At 42.7% G+C, this 19633-nt stretch overlaps 1 protein-coding gene across 1 annotated transcript in view; it reads left to right on the forward strand.

Moving 5' to 3' along the window:
- nipsnap1 (nipsnap homolog 1 (C. elegans)) overlaps positions 1–1190 on the forward strand; it is a 40848-nt gene extending 39658 nt beyond the window's left edge. The window contains exon 10 of the mRNA XM_060844013.1: positions 101–1190. Coding sequence (XP_060699996.1) covers positions 101–165 — 65 coding nt within the window. The 3' untranslated portion in view covers positions 166–1190. The remainder of the gene's footprint in view (positions 1–100) is intronic.
- Positions 1191–19633: the final 18443 nt, after the last annotated feature.

Raw genomic sequence — 19633 nt, forward strand, 5'->3', positions numbered from 1 at the left:
TTTATCTCATTTAACATGGACCCATTACATTGAGTGACAAAGGATAAGTGATGTTTGTGATGAAATGGTTAACTCCATCCTTGTGTCTCAATTTTTACAGTTCCCTTGATCCGCTACATGGAATCTAGGATTATGCTGCCACTTAAAATCTCCACTTTACAATGATGATCTCGTGGATTTCTTGGATCCTTGTATTCCAATTGGACATAAATCCCGCACAGATTAAAATTAATCATCAGTGTTTTTTCTCAAACGTTAGCCTTCAACTAAAATGTAACCATCCTCATGGAAATATTGGTGTTTACTAGATGTATAGTAGCAGGTTGCACTTTAACCGCCATTTACAGAATCACAAAATAGTTTGTCATTTGAGAATATCCCAGTTCTGTTGTCAGTAATTATAATGCTGGATTAATTCCACTTTTTCTAACATTCTGACGTGTCAATTTTCAGGTGCTTATATTGATACAAAGATAGACTACTGCTGAGTCAAAGCACAAATGATATTTTCTGTTAACATTTTACAGTATGTTGCCATTTATCACCTCCAATGGGACAATATTGTTGTTTTTTACATGCCTATATATTCTATTAAAGCTTGACAACAGGGAAGAAAATGTATTGTTCATTTAAAAGCCACTGAATGGTATTAAAATAATTTAAAATGTCCAGTAACACTCATGGGGTATGATTTGGAATACATATTAGTGTGTGTTGTCAAGCATCTACCACAAATGACTTACACTTTCACTAATTCCTTGAAATGTTCCCTTTTTTAGTGGATGTTTTATATAAATCATACATCCCATTAGATAAAAAGACAACTAATGACTAATCAATATGAATTGTCATCAGAAAACTAGACCAATGAAAATTAAAGCCACAAATTGGCTGATGTTGAAAACAAGATTTGGTGCTGCAATATGTTGAGATTTATTTTTAAAGAAAATTACATTTGAATGGAAGCTGCTTATGTGACTGATGCTGTATTCTGCATATTTTATAATCCAGTTTAGGAGATGATTTACTGCATCAGATGCTCAATAGATCTTGAATTACTTCATAATCTGTTTACAGTTGAGGTCTTGACAGTGTGGTGTTGATTTTTTGTGATTGATGTTTGTGATGTATTTTTAAAGAAAGTGTACAAATTTTAATTCAAAAACTAATTAAAATATACATTTTTGAGATCTTTTGGAACCTTGAATTTATTCCTGAATTATGGATAGGTCGCTTTTATTTGGAAGAAGTGGGAGACTATTTTAAGATGTTCCCTTTCTTTTGAAATCTTCCAACACTTTTTTTACAAGATGCAAAACATACATTATGTTGTAATGGTAGACAAAAGCTCAGAATCTAAATGCTAGTTTCAGCTAATTTTTAAACCACACTTCCTTCAGTAAACACAGAAATAGGGCACTTATTCCAACACATCACTTCTAACGTTTGTGCTTCACTTGCGTCTTTTCCTACCTTATTACATCTAATCTAATCAAAATGTCCTTCTATTCCTTTCTCCAACCTTATGTCTACCCAGCGTTTAAATATACCCATGTTATTTGCTTCATCACTATGCAGCAGCAAGTTCCACATCCTTACTACTCTCAGGACAGAGATTTTTACACAGAATTTCTTACTGGGTTTATTAGGGGGACTGTTTAAGACCATTAGTTTTAGATTCAACCCTGATCCCACAAATAGAAATATTTTCTCCACATTTACCCAATCAAACCTCTGCAGAATTTTTGAGATCTCTAACAGGTCAATTTTTAATTTGATTTGATTTATTGTCACGTGTACCTAAGTACAATGAAAAGCTTTGTTTGCGAGTAGTACGGGCAGATCATATTAAGCAAGGACATACCATCATAGAGTGCTTGGACAGAGTGAGTCATACTGGTTACAGCTGCACAGGAGGTGCGCAAAGCAAGAGCAACATTAACAAGATTGTTAATGTTCTAGAGAAAGGAGGCTTTGCCTGATCAGTCTTTTATAAGTAGATTATTTATTTGTTTTTCTTCCTTTAAAATTAATTTGCTTCTCATGAAGGTACAGAATATTGGCACTTAAATCTCCATTTCAGATTCCCAACACCACCAGCAACTATTTCTGGATCAGGCACAATGCAATTAGAGCAAGACTCACGTTTGTCGTCTATGTCATAGGCTGAACCTCAGAATAGCATCTTTCACTTGGATGGTATTTTTCCATTTTGCTGCATTGTTACATTTCTGCCACTTTCCACTTTCCTTTCTCAAACTTCTTAATTCTCCATATGCAAAGACTGGCAGCTCTTTCATTTTTCATCAAAACCAAGAGTGGGGGAGTGGGGTATTCTAATTGTATTCATTCCTGTCCTGACTTGGTAGTAATAAGTGCACATTTTTAGCATGGGATTGGTGTCAGGATGTGTAATTATCTGTCATTGATCCAGAGGAGCTAAAACTGATTCTTGTATCCTAAAACGTTGCCCGGTTGAGATTAACTGCTCAACACAGAACAAGTACCTGAAACTGGAATTTCTCTTGTTTTATCTTACATTGTGACATCTCCAATCTAACAGCTCAAAAACAAATATTGCCTAATTTTGTTGAGATATGGAGATGTTTCATCCATTCTGAAGATGCTGCAAACAGTCAAGATATTTCTAACCTGCTTCACTTTGTTTTTGTTTAAATTCATTGAGTTTCTTACCTTCTTTCTTGTTAACTATGTGTACTCACTGCTGGGATAAACACATTAAAATAGCATTGAGCAAGCCACTAGGATGTTTAAGCAATGCTGTGATTGCCCCCTAGTCTTCAGTCCCCTACCCTACGGAAAATACACCTTACCTATATTCCTCGTGATTTTAACAACCTCTGTAAGGTCACCCCGCAACCTCCTATGCTCCAGCGAAAAAAGTCCCAGACTATTCATCCTTTCTCTATAACTCGAAACCTACATTCCTGGGTGACAGAGTTCACTGGATTCCATTGGGGGTGGATCTGTAGATGGTTTTGCAGTATTGGCCCATGCAGTCCTGACCAAAGGCCTGGCTTTAGACTGCACCATGAGCAAGGGCAGAGGCAGTCTGACTGGGCCAGTTGGCAGGCAAAAACAAGCTTTCTGATAGAGCGACACTGCCGGGCAAATGAATATTGTCATCTCCAGAGAGAGAGAGGTCAGGAGGGACCTGCAACTCAGTGCCACTGTCACTCCATTGGGACAATAGTGCAGAAATCCTACCAATCCACCAAATTGCTGTGCTGTCATGACAGCCTGCAAGCTCCTTTGAATCCCTGTATCTGCTGCCATAATGGCAGCAAATTTGTGGCAACAAGCTGTGTCTAGGAGCAAGTGAGTACTGCAGATGCTGGAGAGTGTGGTGCTGGAAAAGAACAGTAGGTCAGGCAGCATCTGAGGAGCAGGAGAATTAATGTTTTGGGCATAAGCCCTTCATCAAGAAACTGCTTCTGTATGACCTAATTCTGGAGTTCCAATGTAGCGTTCAGACATTAGTTGGCTTCTGCTTATGCTGGCTGGAAACTGTGATATCAGACATTGCATGGTAGTCAGGTTCATGAGGGTTGTACTGGAGTTCAGCACAAATTCCATGTTGGAAAAGAGGGGCTCTAAGCTCTGCACACAGCCCTGTGCCAAGTTGAGTGTCAGAATCCTCCATGTCCCTCAACTGCCAAGTAGGTTTGCCTGCCAATGCAATCTATTTCTCCATGCACGCCCATTGGCTGCCCTTCTGTACTCTGCCCCAAAGTTCCCATCTGAGTTCTCTGGAGCAGAATTCATGTGACCTTCCTCCACTGCAGGCCACTTGTGCCAGGGGTATAGGTAGATGCCCAACCATGACCAGTTTGAATAGCAGGGCAGGTTCTTTGAGCTGAATTATCTATTCCCACTCCCATGTGTTTCATCACGTGCAGATATCAGCTCTACTTTGTCCATGAAAGAAAGTGGTGCCGTGTCAGTATCTCAAACATGTCAGAGCAAACCGATGTCTTTCATCATCAATTGCCTCTTTTTCTTGTTTTTGTTGTTTGCGCTTCTTGGTTGACTGAGATGTTTAAGGCACGAAGGTTGGGGTGTCAGGAAAACTGGGAGAGGAAGGCAAGAGGTAAGAAAACTAACAACTCCCTGAAGTATGTAAATCAGGAAAGATTGTGGGATAAGGGAGATGTAGTGTGAGGAGTAGATATCAGGGTGCTGTTCCCATCATAGGGTCAGCCCCACTGCTGGTTACAGCCTCAGTCATGTCCATTCCAATGGTTCATCTGTCAGGGTGAGGGCCTGTAGCAAGGCCAGTCTTCTGCCTGGTAACTGCTGCTGCTTGTGGTTCTGTAAGAGACAGCAAAGTGTGTTACTTGATGTGGTTCAATATGTTTTGGGGAATGCAAGTGAATGGATGTGAGGGTGAACAATGAATGTGAGCTCCGAATTGTGATTCGTGCAGCTTGTGAGTGATGAGGAATGGTGAACTGAGCAATGTCTGAGGCGATTAGTTCACTTGGCGATAAACTGAAATTTGAAAGTATATTCACAGACATGGACCATAAGTGTCAATGATTGAATTTCTTGCAGCACTATAACCCCAGTCCTTGTGCCTACACTGTTGACTTTGGTCCTGACAGCTCTGACTAACTTCACAGTATCTGCCTGGAGAATCTCCAGGTCCCCTGTGGAAAGTGGATCTCTCTCCTATTTATCTCCTACATGAAGGTCTCCAGTGATACATTAGTAAATCTTGGAGGCCGGAGCTTGGATCTTTCTCAGGTTAAACTCACTTTTAAAAACGTATCTAGCGCCAAGTCCTGACTAAGTAGTGCTGACTGGCTTAGATTCACACTCCAATCTGCAGAGATTTTACAGCTGAGCAACATCTGACACTGCTTTGCATTAGCTTCCCACTAACATCATGTGGATGTATGGGAAGCACAAACAATGGAATAGTTCTCAAGTTGACAGAACTGGAAGATGTTGGACTGATGGTTCTCAAACTGGAATCTGAGGATCCTTGGGGGTCTGTAGAGTATTTCCAGGGTTCCACACGATAATATGAGCAAGGTAACTTGCTGAGATGGTGGGGGTGGGACATACACGGTTAACTGTTATTTTTTGTTTTCTTCTTTCACTTGAGTGACACTGCTGAGACGTCAAATACTGTGAGACTCAGTGTCAACCCCAGGAGCCTAGTGCATTGCATGGTTGGACACAATAAGCAATCAGTTATGGACAATGAGCAGGAGGAAGCCATGTGACACCCGTGAGCATGCTCCGCTATGTAATAAGATTCTGGCAGATATGATTGTAATTCTAAACCTACATTCCCATCTACCCCTGTTAAGCAGGTATCACCCACGGCACACCCTCCATGCTTAACAAGTGTCTGCATTAAAAACAAACAAGAACTCTGTCTCTCCCACCTTTCCATGAAGGGAGTTCCAAACACTGACAACCTTCTTTGAGAAAAAAAAACACTTAATCTCTTTTTTTAAAAGTGCAACAACTAAGTTTTAAACACTGACCCGATAGTTTGAGGTTATCCTGTAAGATCCCTGCCATACTCACCCTGTCAATACTCCTTGGAATCTTATCTGTTTCAAGCAAATCACTTTTTACTTTGCTACATTCCCGTGGCACAAGCTTAGCCTCTCCTTTATTATGAAACAAGCATTTCAGGTACTGTCTGGTAATACTTCTCTGAATTGCTTCCAACATATTTACATGTTTTCTTTAAAAGTATGCCAGGGCTGGAGGATTTGAGCTGGGAGGGAGAGGCTGAATAGGCTGGGGCTGTTTTCCCCTCAGAGTCAGAGGCTGAGGGGTGACTTTATAGAGGTTGATAAAATCATGAAAGGCATGGATAGGATAAATAGACACAGTCTTTTCCCAGGGTTGAGGGAGGCCAGAACTAGAGGATGTAGGTTTAGGATGAGAGGGGAAAGATGTAAAAGGGACCTAACAGGAAACTTTTTCACACAGAGGATGGTGCGTGTATGGAATGAGCTGCCAGAGGAAGTGGTGGAGGCTGGTACAATTACAGCATTTAAAAGGCATCTGCATGGACATATGTATAGGAAGGATTTAGAGGGATGTGGGCCAAGTGCTGGCAAATGGGACTAGCTTAGGTTAAGATATTGGTTGGCATGGATGAGTTGGACAGAAGGGTCTGTTTCCGTGTTGTACATCTCTATGACTATATGACTCTAACTATGCACTATATTCCAGATGAAGTCTCAGCAATGCCTTGTATAACTAAAGCGTAACACCGCTACTTCCATATTCAATTCCCTTTGTAATAATTAATAATAAATTAGTGTTCCTAATTTTTTGCTGTAAACCAGCAGTTTTCAATTTCTTGTATAATCTGCAGTCTCTCAGCATTTAGACACAATGCTTCCCTTAAGATTTTAATTTTTTTGTTATTTATTTTTATTCATGTTTCTTTGTTTTTCTCCTGCTGGATCTGGCAAAAAAAATCATAATAATACTTAAGAGTCTTGGACTGATAGAATCTGATAGATTCACAAAGATCCCAAAGCTGGACTCTCAGGACTTGCTGCTATTGGGCAGTAAATGGAATCACCAAGTCAGCCTTGACCAAGGGCCAGGGATTGACAATCAAACCAAGCTTCCTTCGCTGAGAATGGAGGCAAGTCCAAATTTCCTGACTTGGAAATATATCGCTGTTCCTTCAGGGTCATTGCATCAAAATCCTGGAATTCCTTCCCTAACGGAAGTGTGGGTCTACCTACAGCACATGGACTGCAGCAGTTCAAGAAGGCATCTCATCACTACCTTCTTAAGGGCAAATAAACATTTGCAACAAACTCTGCCCACATCCCATGAGTAAATAAATGAAAAAAGGCAGGGCCTGTCACCTGACCCAGACTAAAGCCGCTGCCATGGTAATGGACAGCGTAGCAATGACAGAAATACCACATACAGAGTACCAGGTTACTGACCCCTCAGAAAACAAACAGGAAATGACATCACCACAAACCCCAGGAACCCCATCCAGGAGAAAGACATAAATAGAAAGCAGGAGACAACAGCTTCGCTTCACTTGAAGGTCGCCACTGATGATGTTACCTAGCCAGGTAATAAAACGTCTGGATATCAAACCTACAGCTCAGCGAGCAAACATACACCCTAAACCTCAAACTGAACTACAAACCTTCACAAACCTTGTGAAAACCTATGGGCGCAACATGCTACAACTGGCCCGAAGATGGGAAAGGAATGCCATCCGAGAGAGTTCCATCCATGAACAACTGTACTTCCTGCATGAATGTTTGAGAAAACAGGTACTGCCAAAATGTCTCTAATATAAACCGCCGATAACAACACCTCAAGCCAGAAATTTAACAGAAGAAAACGGCCACAGAATGCTCCGAGAACTAATCAATGACGCCCACCACAGACTCCGAAAATACAACGGGGAAATTGCGCACCAAAAACCGTTATTCAAACAAGCAACAAATCAAGAATGGACAGACGCGGTAGAACGAGCCATAAACACCAAACAACGATAAACACAGATAAAGAAAAATCGGGACCTGAAGAAAACACTTGACAAACTCACAAAAAAAGACAAAACTGATAACACAGGGGCATGGATAAAGAACTTATCAGACCGGACCCTATCAGACACAGAAAAAGCAGTACTAGTAAAAGGACTAAATTTCAATTACCGAGACGCTGACAAGAAGGATTTCCTAGCGGCATTAGAAACCACATTGAAGGACAACAACCTCACGGAAGAAAAATAACAAACGATCAGACAGACAGTTGCACCTACTCTGAGCCGAAAAAGGGAAGGAAACAAACTGAACACACAAGAAAAGAAAGCCCTAGAAAATCTCAAAAAAGACAAAAAACATCATTATATTACCTGCAGACAAAGGTCGGCTCACAGCCACCCTGAACGGAAGGGACTACATAGAGAAAGCCAATGCACTACTCGCAGACATCAACACCTACCAAAAGGTGGCGCTAGACCCGACCCCACAATTAGGAAACAAAATTACATATCTCCTAAGAAAATTACACAATTCCGGACAATTAAACAAGACAGAATTCCAGAAAATGAAACCCGACGGGACCAACGCCCCATGATTCTACAGACTACCAAAAATCCATAAACCAGGAGCCCCCCTCAGACCCATAGTCTCACTACCCAGAACACCGACTTACAGACTGGCCAAAGAACTATACACAAGACTGAAATACCTAGTAGAAGAGTCACAGCACTCCATCCACTCCACCCAGGAATTCCTAAAAATCATCAAAAACACCAAAATAGAGGAAGACGAAGCAATGATCTCATTCAACGTAACAGCACTGTTCACCTCCATCAACATCGACCTGGCAAAGGAAACACTTACCACACGTTTAGAAGAGACCATCACACACACCCCAACCACCATCAATCACATTACCAACAAAAACATCATGAAGCTAGTGGACCTGTGCCTCACCACCCACTTCACCTTCAACAACATAATCTACAAACAAACCAATGGCACACCCATGGGATCTCCGCTATCAGGATTCATAGCAGAAGTGGTAATGCAAAGACTAGAACAAACAGCCCTACCAATCATCAAACCAAAAATCTGGGTCCGCCACGTAGATGACACCTTCGTCATCACAAAACGAAACAAGATAGAAGAGACATTTAACATCATCAACAACACCCTCACAGGCATAAAGTTCACCAAAGAGAAAGAAACTGACAACAAACTCACATTTTTAGACATCACAGTAGAAAAAAAGGACAAGGGAGAATTACAAACCTGCGTATATCGAAAAACGACAAACACTGACCAAATACTCAACTACACCAGCAACCATCCCAACATATACAAACAAAGCTGTATCAGAACACTATTCCAACGAGCCACGTCACACTGCAGCACAGACGAACTTCGGAAAACAGAGGAGAACCACCTATACAATATATTCAAGAAGAACGGATACTCAAATAATACAGTGCGCAGATTCCTCAAGAACAAACCACGACAAGCAGACCAAACACAGCCAGAAACCCTAACCACCTTACCATACATCAAAGAAGTTTCAGAAATGACAACCAGACTACTAAGACCCCTCGGAATCCTAGAAGCACACAAATCCACCAATACTCTCAAACAAAAACTAACAAACTTATAAGACTCAGTACATCCCATGGACAAAACCAACGTCATCTACAAAATTCCATGCAAGGACTGCCACAAACACTACGTAGGACAAACAGGAAGAAAGTTAGCCACCAGGATACACGAACACCAGCTAGCCACAAAAAGACAGGACCCTCTCTCCCTCGTAGGCCTACACACGGATGAAAAAAACCACCATTTCGACTGGGACAACACATCTATCCTGGGACAGGCTAAGCAAAGACATGCCAGAGAATTCCTAGAGGCCTGGCACTTCAACCACAACGCCATAAACAAACGCATAGATCTAGATGCCATCTATCAACGCCTCAGAAAATGAACAGGAAATGACATCACCACAAACCCCAGGAACCCCATCCAGGAGAAAGATATAAATAGAAAGCAGGAAACAACCGCTTTGCTTCACTTGGCGGTCACCACTGATGATGTTACCTAGCCAGATAATGAAACATCTGGATATCAAACCTACAGCTCAGCGAGCAAACCTACACCCCAGATTAGTGACCTTTAGCTGGAACAGGGTTTGTTGTTGCATATGTCTAGTTGCCCTTAAGAAGGTGGTGGTGAGATGCATAGGCAGGTCACAACAGAATACAGTATCAACCTTCCAATCGGGAGCCACCAAGCCTCTTCCCATTCTAAAAAGACCAAGACTTTTTTTTTATGTTGGTGTAGTATTCAACTTTTTACTTAGGTAAAGTAAACGGTTTCACATTAACACTCACAGCCAAATCCAGTACATCAGAATCATTTCAAGCAAATCACTTTAATAGGCTACTGATAAATCTTACGTATAAATGCACAAATAATTTAGGAAGTTACTGTTGGAGTTTGGTGAAAACCAGTATAAAACCAGTAATACTTAGGAAATGAGAATACTGGTCATACTGTAGCACTGTTCTGATGTATACAGGTTAAACTGTTATGCAGCATTTGTAAGTTTTACTGGGTTTTTTCATTCTGGATGAAGGGATTGTGTGACTACTGATCAGTTTGAAAACAGGTTCTTCAACCAAAAAATATTTGAGATTTCCACCTGCACTTCATCCAACGTCATGCAACCTGGTTCGCGGAATCTTCCTGGCCCTGTGGTGCAGTGTGGGAAAAGAGGTCAGAACTGAACCAGCATGCACCTCCTCAGGGGGCAGTCTTTCCCAGGCAGGTTACAAACTGGCAGTTGCATTTACTTTGTTAAGACTCCAATTCTGGATGACCTTGACACTTCTCTGTCAATTTCCTGGCAAGACAGTGACTGCAGCTACACCAAAAGGTGGATCATTGGAGATACACAGAAACACAGAAAACAGGAGCAGGAGTACACCTTATGAGCTTCCTCCACTATTCAATATGATTATGGCTGATCAGCTTAGTACCCTGCTCCCACTTTCTCTCCATTCCCTAAAAACTATATCTACCTTTTTCTTGAGAACATTCAATGTTTTGACCTCAACTGCTTCTTGTGGCAGAGAATTCCACAGGTTCGCCATTCTCTAGGTGAAGAGATTTCTCCTTATCTCACTCCCAGAAGGCCTATCCCATGCCTTTAAAATATGAGCCCTGGTTCTAGATTATGTGGTCAACAGGAATATTCTTCTTGCAGTGATCCCTTCTCCCCAGTTCTTTTATGTTTCGATGAGACCCCCCCCCCTTCATTTTCATAAATGCCAATAAATATAATCCTAACCATGTTCCTTCACATGTCAGTCCTACAGCCCCATTGTAAGCCTTCATTGTACTCTATCTGCAACCAGAGTCTAGATTAGAGTGGTGCTGGAAAAGCACAGCAGGTCCGGCAGCATTCGTGAAGCAGGAAAATCGACTTTTTGGGCAAAAGCCCATCATCAGGAATGAGGCTTCATTCCTGATGAAAGGCTTTTGCCCAAAACGTCGATTTTCCTGCTCCTCAAATGCTGCCTGACCTGCTGTGCTTTTCCAGCACCACTCTAATCTAGACTCTGATCTCCAGCATCAGCAGTCCTCACTTTCTAACTGAGCAGTATTTTGTGGATCACCTCAGAAATCACTTGATTGTCACAAACTGTTTCCTCCCAGGAAGGCCATTCATCCGATCTTCTGTGAATATAGTCCCCTCCCAGAGTCAGAAACCAGCAAAGAAAATTCAGTAATACATAGAAATGAATGGACCGGTTATACTGGGGGTCCACTTTGAAGGGTGTAAGATGAGCAAGTAAGTATTTGCAAATTTTGTTGTTTTTCTCTTCCTTCTGGCCATGTTTGTTGCAAACTGCCCAGCTTTCTGGACAACAGCATACAACCTTGCAAGACATGTCAGAGTGTCGACGCGGATACCATCATTACACGTGGGAACACCTCCCACCATGTATGTGGCAGGTACTCATGCGACTCAGCCAACATTGTCTATCTTATACGCTGCAGGCAAGAATGCCCTGAGGCATGGTACATTGGTGAGACTGTGCAGAGGCTATGGCAACAGATGAATGAACACCATACAACAATCAACAGACAGAAGTGTTCCCTCCCAGTCGGAGAGCACTTCAGCGGGCCGGGGCATTCGACCTTGGTCCTTCAGGTGATTGTCTTCCAAGGCAGACTTCAGGACAGGCAACAACGCAAAGTGGCTGGGCAGAGGCTGATAGCCAAGTTTGGTACCCATGGGGATGGCCTCAACTGGGACCTTGGGTTCATGTCACACTACAGGTGACCCCACTGCACACACACACGCACACTCAAACAGACGCCCTCACACAGACAGATGCACACTCACAGATAGACTCACACACACACACACACACTCCTACAGACCCATACACTCACGCTTGATAGAGTAAATAGGGCGAAACGGTCCCCTCTGGTAAGAGTATCAGGATCCAAAGGGCATAAACTTAAAGTCACTTGCAAAAGGAGTAAATGTGATGTGAGAAAAAGTGTTTTAGTAAGAGTGGTGGAATGCTCTGCCTGAAAGTATGGTGGAGGCAGATTCAATTGATACATTCAACAGGAAAGAGATAATGTATAAGGGTGTGGAGAGAGAAAAACCAGGAAATTGGCAGTTATGTAATGACGTTCATTTGAGGAGTAGATACAAAATCGATGGGCCTAATGGCCTCCTTTTGCACGGTGACTGTTCTGTTCCTAATCAGATGCTATCTACCCTGGGACTCTTGGCAACATTTCCTAATTTTTAATGTAAAATTTGCGGTTCCCCGCAATGTTTAACTATTCTGAAAACTGCATTCCTCAGCTGTGCAGTGCTTTTCCATTCTAGACTGGGAGAAAGACGGGGAGGAGCAAAGTTCCAGGTCCAAAGGTCTAAGCCATGTTCCTGTTATACCCACCCCCGATTGATTGTTCCAAGGGGACATCTGCAGTGCCCAGTTTGAGAAGACTGAGTGAACTGCATAAGTTAGACAGTGATTGATAAATGGTTACGCAACACACAAGTGAGCCTTGAACTGCAAGCAGCACTTTACTTGTTGACCGCATAGTTGCATTAAGCGATACCTTTGTCCACGAGAGAGCGTTTCGGAAATGGGTCATGTTGCCCAAGTAACGAGGTTTCCCATCCCTATGGTTACCTGGTCCCGGGCTGAAACAGACACAACATTCCCGGTATCTGGGCCAGCGCTTTCATTCCCCACTCTGCAGAATATCAATCACTCTTCTTTCACGCCTTTATAAAAGCCCAGTGAACGAAATGGCACATTCTTTCGGAGACTATTATGATAACATATTCGAAGACAAACTGATGTAAGTCAAAAGGGAACTTTTCTATAATCCTCCCAGCGATTTGTTTTTTTTGGAGTAAAGTTGCTGAAGACTTTACAATTAACAAGAAGTCGAGATAGAATACTGCGTCATTTTGGATTTGCAATAATATTTATCCTCGCCCATTAAGGTGTCTGTGAATTGCAACAGAAATTTGGTTTAATGGCAGAATTCCAGTACTGTCGTATTGCTGAATGATCAATTGCAGTAAGTCGTAGCGAACTGGATAGTATAGTGCAGGTACTCTTCATTAAGAAGAAAGTCAAGAACTTCAGTTATGTTGTAAATCTAGAAAAACAAAACTGCGGTTGCTCTCGGTGCAGAGATGGATTTTTTTAGTGCAGTTGTCCAAATCATAAAGGATTTCGATAAAGGAACGATCAATTGTTTTCAACGGGAGAAGGGTAGGGAAGCAAAAGGAGACGGGTTTTAGGCTCCTTTGTAAAACAATGGGGACGTCTTATCTGAAATGCTGTATACTGCATTGCCCTAGTGTGTGGAAGCAGATAAAATAATCAGTTCCAAAAGGAATTCAGTAATAATTGAGGGGTGAAAGTGTGTGGGATTTTAGGGAATAAAGTAGCAGGCCTAAGCATAGAGCTGCCATGGTTAAGATCGTGGAAAGGCCTTCCGTATTGTATCTTGGTATGCTTCTGTAAACCTTTGTGAGTGATTTTGGGTTGATTTGTGATCTATTTTCTACCTTCTATACTTTCCCATCTATCTGATGATAATTTTAATAAAACATCATTTAGAGAATCTTGATAAATTTGTACAGTTTGGGATTCAATGTTCAAACTGTAGCTTAGAAGTGCACCTTAGAGGTTGGTTAGCTCCGTTGGGTGGCCAGCTGGTTTGCAATGCTGAGTTGATGCCAACGGTGTGGGTTCAATTCTCACACTAGCTGTGGCAACTATGAAGGACTCTCTTTCTCAACCTCTCCCCTCACCAGATGTGTAGTGACCCTCAGGGTAAACCACTACCAGTCATCTCTGCAATCAGACAGCAACCTGATAGTTTGGTAGGGACTATAGTGACTTAACTTTTGTACTGAATTGTAAATGTTTTGAATGATTTACCCATTGAAACATTGTTTACTGTTTAATGGATTGAATTGAGAAGATTTTACTGAATGTACACTTTTGTTTTATTACTATTCATTCAAGAAATGTGGGTGTCGCTGGCAAAGCCGGTATTTATCACCCATTACTAACTGTCCTTGAGAAGGTGGTAGTGAGCCGCCATCTTGGACCACTGGTACCTGCTGTCAGAAAGGAAGTTCCAGGATTTGATCCAGTGATTTTTTTTTAAGAAGTTAATGGTACTGAACTTTTCTGCTTACCTGCAAGTCCAGCATCCAGGGCTGAAAATGGAAGCTGATGTCACTTAAATGGGTGACAGGACCCTGGGTGACATATTAAGATTCGACCAATTAAAGACACCTCTAAGAGCTGTCTGCCCAATAACACTGCCAGGAGTTTCACAGCCCCACTGCTACCAGTGACCAATGCTGAGGCTGTGATGTTAGGTTGAGGACGCCCTAAAACTGAGATGGCATTGAAGGGAGAGAGAGGTTAGCCTGAGGGAATCCAGGTCGTCAATGTTGTTATGGAGGTGGCCATTATCAATGTGAGGCTGGAAAGGTAGTGGTGGTGTTGGGAGTGCAGAGAGGGTGTTCTTCAGTGGACTCTTCAAGGAAGCCTTCTCTATGGGTTTGTTGGGAGGCCCCCTTGTTTACCTACCAGTCTCCCATCAGTGGCCCTTTCAGTGTGGCCATAGTGTGTGTAGAGACAGGTGTGCAATGCACCCATTCCCCCATCACACTTCCATTTCTCCCAGCTGTCAGCTCACCTCCAGTAAGCTGGGAAAGTTCGGGCCATAATATTGGCACTAAGATGTGAACACCAATGTGGCTGTACTGTCGGTGCATCAATCATCCACACATCTCTTGGCCAGAAATTTGTGAAATTTATCTGAAGAAATCTGTTGGCAACACTACCTACAAAAGTAATATATATATTACATATAATTAACATGCACATACAAAAGGTTGATCATGAATTCCAGAAAACCCAAAAATGCTTTTACCTGTTTGACATAACTTTATGATTTCTGTGGTATCAATGGGTGTGTCTCTTTGTTGTTCCCCAGTGTGGTCATCAGAGGGTAACAATGAAAGTAATTTTCTCACCAGCCTCTCCACTCATAACTAGGTGTCGCTTTGTGAGAACAAAGTAGAGATTGTGTACACAGTAATTTTTTAGTTTTCAGATCAGAGTGGTGTTGGAAAAGTACAGCAGTCAGGCAGCTTCCGAGGAGCAGGAAAATCAATGTTTCGGGCAAAAGCCCCTCATGAGGAATAGAGGCAGGAAGCCTCCAAGGGTGGAGAGATAAATGGGGAGGGGGTGGGGTGGGGGGGGGGGGTGGGGAGAGGGAAGGGGGTGCTGGGGAGAAGGTAGCCAAGAGTACAATAGGTGACAGGGGGTGGGGATGGAGGTGATAGGTCAGAGGGGAGGGTGGGGGAAGGTAGCAAAGAGTACAATGGGTGAATGGGGGAGGGGATGGAGGTGATAGGTCAAAGAGGAGGGTGGGAGAAGGGAGCGAAGAGTACAATAGGTGAATGGGGGAGGGGATGGAGGTGACAGGTCAGAGGGGAGGGTGGAGTGGTTAGGTAGGAAAGGAGATTGTCAGGTAGGACAGGTCATGGGGACGGTGCTGAGCTGGAAGGATGGAACTGAGGTAAGGTGGGGGGGAGAGAGAATTGAGGAAACTGATGAAGTCCACAGTAATGTTTACTCAAGTAAAACCCACAACTAGGTGAATGACAGCACAGGAAGGATAGCAACATCAAATTGGCTATCTAATTGCTGAAAGTGCACCCTCCAGCAGATGTAGATAACAATGACCCAGCCTTCAAATCTTCAGAAAACAAGCCAACATCCTTATCCTTAATTTAATCTTCAAAAACTCCTCTCAAAACTGCCTGTTTGTAGTTCTACTTGGTCAGCTGAAGTTCAAGGGATCAGTATTTGAAGTTTGCTTTTTGTTAGCTAATTATGATGATGAATTACTGAACCAGGATTTTTTTTTCATTTGAACCTATTCTGGCACACTAATATATTTTAGGGAAGGAAATCTGCCAACCTCACCTGGTCTGGCCTACATGTGACTCCAGATCCACCGCAATGTGGTTGACAGTAAGGAGGGAGTTGCCCTGGGAGTCCTCAACATTGACCTCAGACCCCATGAAGCCTCATGAGTTCAGGTTAAACAAGGAAACCTCCTGCTGATTATAACCATCCTCCCTCAGCTGATGAATTAGTACTACTCCATGTTGAATGACACTTTGGGAAACACTGAGGGCTCAAAACATACTCTGGCTGGGGGATTTCAATGTCCACCACTAAAAGTGGCTTGGCAGCAGTACTACTGATCGAGCTGGTCAGGGCCGAAAGGACAAAGCTGCTAGACTGGGTCTGCAGCGGGTAGTGAGGGAACTAACAAGAAGGAAAAGCATACTTGACTTCATCCTTACCAATTTGCCAGTTATAAATACATCTATCCATGGCAGTAAGAGTGACCATCATATGTCCTTGTGGACACAAAGTCCCACCTTCAAAGCCCTTTATTGTGTTGTGTGAACAATCACCATGCTAAGTGGTACAGACTTCGAACAGATCTAGCAACTCAAGACTTGCATCCATGAGGTGCTGTAGGCCACCAACAGCAGCAGAATTGTACTCCAGCATAGGGCCCAGCATATCTCCCACTCAACTATTACCATCAGGTCTCAGGGATCAACTCTGGTTCAATGGAAAGTACAGGAGGGCATGCAGCACCGGACATACCTAAAAATGAGGTGTCAACTTGGTAAAGCTACCAAACAGAACTACTTGCATACACATAAGCAGCTATGATACACAGAGCTAAGCCAACCCATAATCAAAGAATCGGATTTAAGCTCTGCAGTGCTGCCACATCCAGTTGTGAATGGTAATGGACAATTAAACAACACATTGGAGGAGGACACTCCGCAAATATCCCGACCCTCAATGATGGAAGAGCCCAAAACATCATAGAGTCATAGAGATGTACAGCATGGAAACAGACCCTTCAGTCCAACTTATCCATGCTGACCAGACATCCCAACCCAATCTAGTTCCATCTGCCAGCACCCGGCCCATATCCCTCCAAACCCCTCCTCTTCATACATCCATCCAAATGCCTCTTAAATGTTACAATTGCACCAGCCTCCACCACATCCTCTGGCAGCTCATTCCATACATGTACCACCCTCTGTGTGAAAACATTGCCCCTTAGGTCTCTTTTATATCTTTTCCCTCTCACCCTAAACCTATCCCCTCTAGTTCTGGACTCCCCAACTCCAGGGAAAAGAGTTTGCCTATTTATCCTATCCATGCCCCTCGTAATTTTGTAAACCTCTATAAGGTCACCCCTCAGCCTCTGACGCTCCAGGGAAAACAGCCCCAGCCTGTTCAGCCTCTCCCTGTAGCTCAGATCCTCCAACCCAAGCAGCATCCTTGTAAATCTTTTCTGAACCTTTTCAAGTTTCACAACATTTTTCCGATAGGAAGGAGTCCAGAATTGCATGCAATATTCCAACAGTGACCTAACCAAAGTCCTGTACTCAATACTCTGACCAATAAAGGAAAGCATACCAAACGACTTCTTCACTATCCTATCTACCTGCGACTCCACTTTCAAGGAGCTATGAACCTACACTCCAAGGTCTCTTTGTTCACCAACCCTCCCTAGGACCTTACCATTAAGTGTATAAGTCCTGCTAAGATTTGCTTTCCCAAAATGCAGCACCTTGCATTTATCTGAATTAAACTACATCTGCCACTTCTCAGCCCATTGGCCCATCTACTCCAGATCCTGTTGTAATCTAAGGTAATCTCCAATTTTGGTGTCATCTGCAAACTTACTAACTGTACCTCTTATGCTCGCATCCAAATCATTTATGTAAATGACAAAATGGAGAGGATCCAGCACCAATCCTTGTGGCACTCCACTGGTCACAGGCCTCCAGTCTGAAAAACAACCCTCCACCATCACCCTCTGTCTTCTATTTTTGAGCCAATTCTGTATCCAAATGGCTAGTTCTCCCTGTATTCCATGAGATCTAGCCTTGATAATCAGTCTCCCATGGGGAACCTTGTCGAACACCTTACTGAAGTCCATTTAGATCACATCTACTGCTCATCAATTTACTTCTTCCAAAATGTCAATCAAGTTTGTGAGACATGATTTCCCACGCACAAAGCCATGTTGACTATCCCTAATCAGTCCTTGCCTTTCCAAATACATGTACATCCTGTCCCTCAGGATTCCCTCGAACAACCTGACTTGCCGGTCAGGCTCACCAGTCTATAGTTTCCTGGCTTATCTTTACCTCCCTTCTCAAACAGTGGCACCACATTTGCCAACCTCCAGTCTTCCGGCACCTCACCTGTGACTATCAATGATACAAATATCTCAGCAAGAGGCCCAGCAATCACTTCTCTAACTTCCCACAGAGTACTCGGGTACACCCGATCAGGTCCTGGGGAATTATCCTACCTTTAACCGTTACAAGACATCCAGCACTTCCTCCTCTGTAATCTGGACATTTGCAAGATGTCACCATCTATTTCCCTACAGTCTATATCTTCCCTATCCTTTTCCACAGTAAATATTGATGCAAAATATTCATTTAGTAACTCCCCCATTTTCTGTGGCTCCACACAAAGGCCACCTTGTTGACCTTTAAGGGGCCCCATTCTCTCCCTAGTTACCCTTTTGTCCCTACTTTTTTGTAAAAACCCTTTGGATTATCCTTAATTCTATTTGCCAAACATAACTCATGTCCCCTTTTTGCCCTCCTGATTTCCCTCTTAAGTATACTCCTACTTCCTTTATACTCTTCTAAGGATTCACTCAATCTATCCTGTCTATACCTGACATATGCTTCCTTCCTTTTCTTAACCAAGCCCTCAGTTTCTTTAGTCATCCAGAATTCCCTACACCTACCAGCATTTCCTTTCACCCTGACAGGAATATACTTTCTCTGGATTCTCGTTGTCTCATTTCTGAAGACTTCCCATTTTCCATCCATCCCTTTACTTGCAAACATCTGCCTCCAATCAGCTTTCGAAAGTTCTTGCCTAATACTGTCAAAAGTGGCCTTTCTCCAATTTAGAACTTCAACTTTTAGACCTGGTCTATCCTTTTCCATCATTATTTTAAAACGAATAGAATTATGGTTGCTGGACCCAAAGTGCTCCCCCACTGACACCTCAGTCACCTGCCCTGCCTTATTTCCCAAGAGTATATCAAGTTTTGCACCTTCTCTAGTAGGTACATCCACATACTGAATCAGAAAATTGTCTTGTACACACTTGAAATTCCTCTCCATCTAAACCTTTAACACTATGGCAGTCCCAGTCGATGTTTAAAAAGTTAAAATCCCCTACCATAATTACCCTATTATTCTTACAAATAGCTGAGATCTCCTTACAAGTTTGTTTTTCAATTTCCCTCTGACTATTGGGGGGCCTATAATACAATCCCAATAAGGTGATCCTCCCTTTCTTATTTCTCAGTTCCACCAAATAACTTCCCTGGAAGTATTTCCAGGACTATCCTCCCCCAGCACAGCTGTAATGCCATTCCCCTCCTCTCTTGCCTCCCTTTCTATCCTTCCTGTA

Source organism: Hemiscyllium ocellatum, chromosome 24, assembly GCF_020745735.1.
Source record: "Hemiscyllium ocellatum isolate sHemOce1 chromosome 24, sHemOce1.pat.X.cur, whole genome shotgun sequence".
Classification (NCBI taxonomy): domain Eukaryota; kingdom Metazoa; phylum Chordata; class Chondrichthyes; order Orectolobiformes; family Hemiscylliidae; genus Hemiscyllium; species Hemiscyllium ocellatum.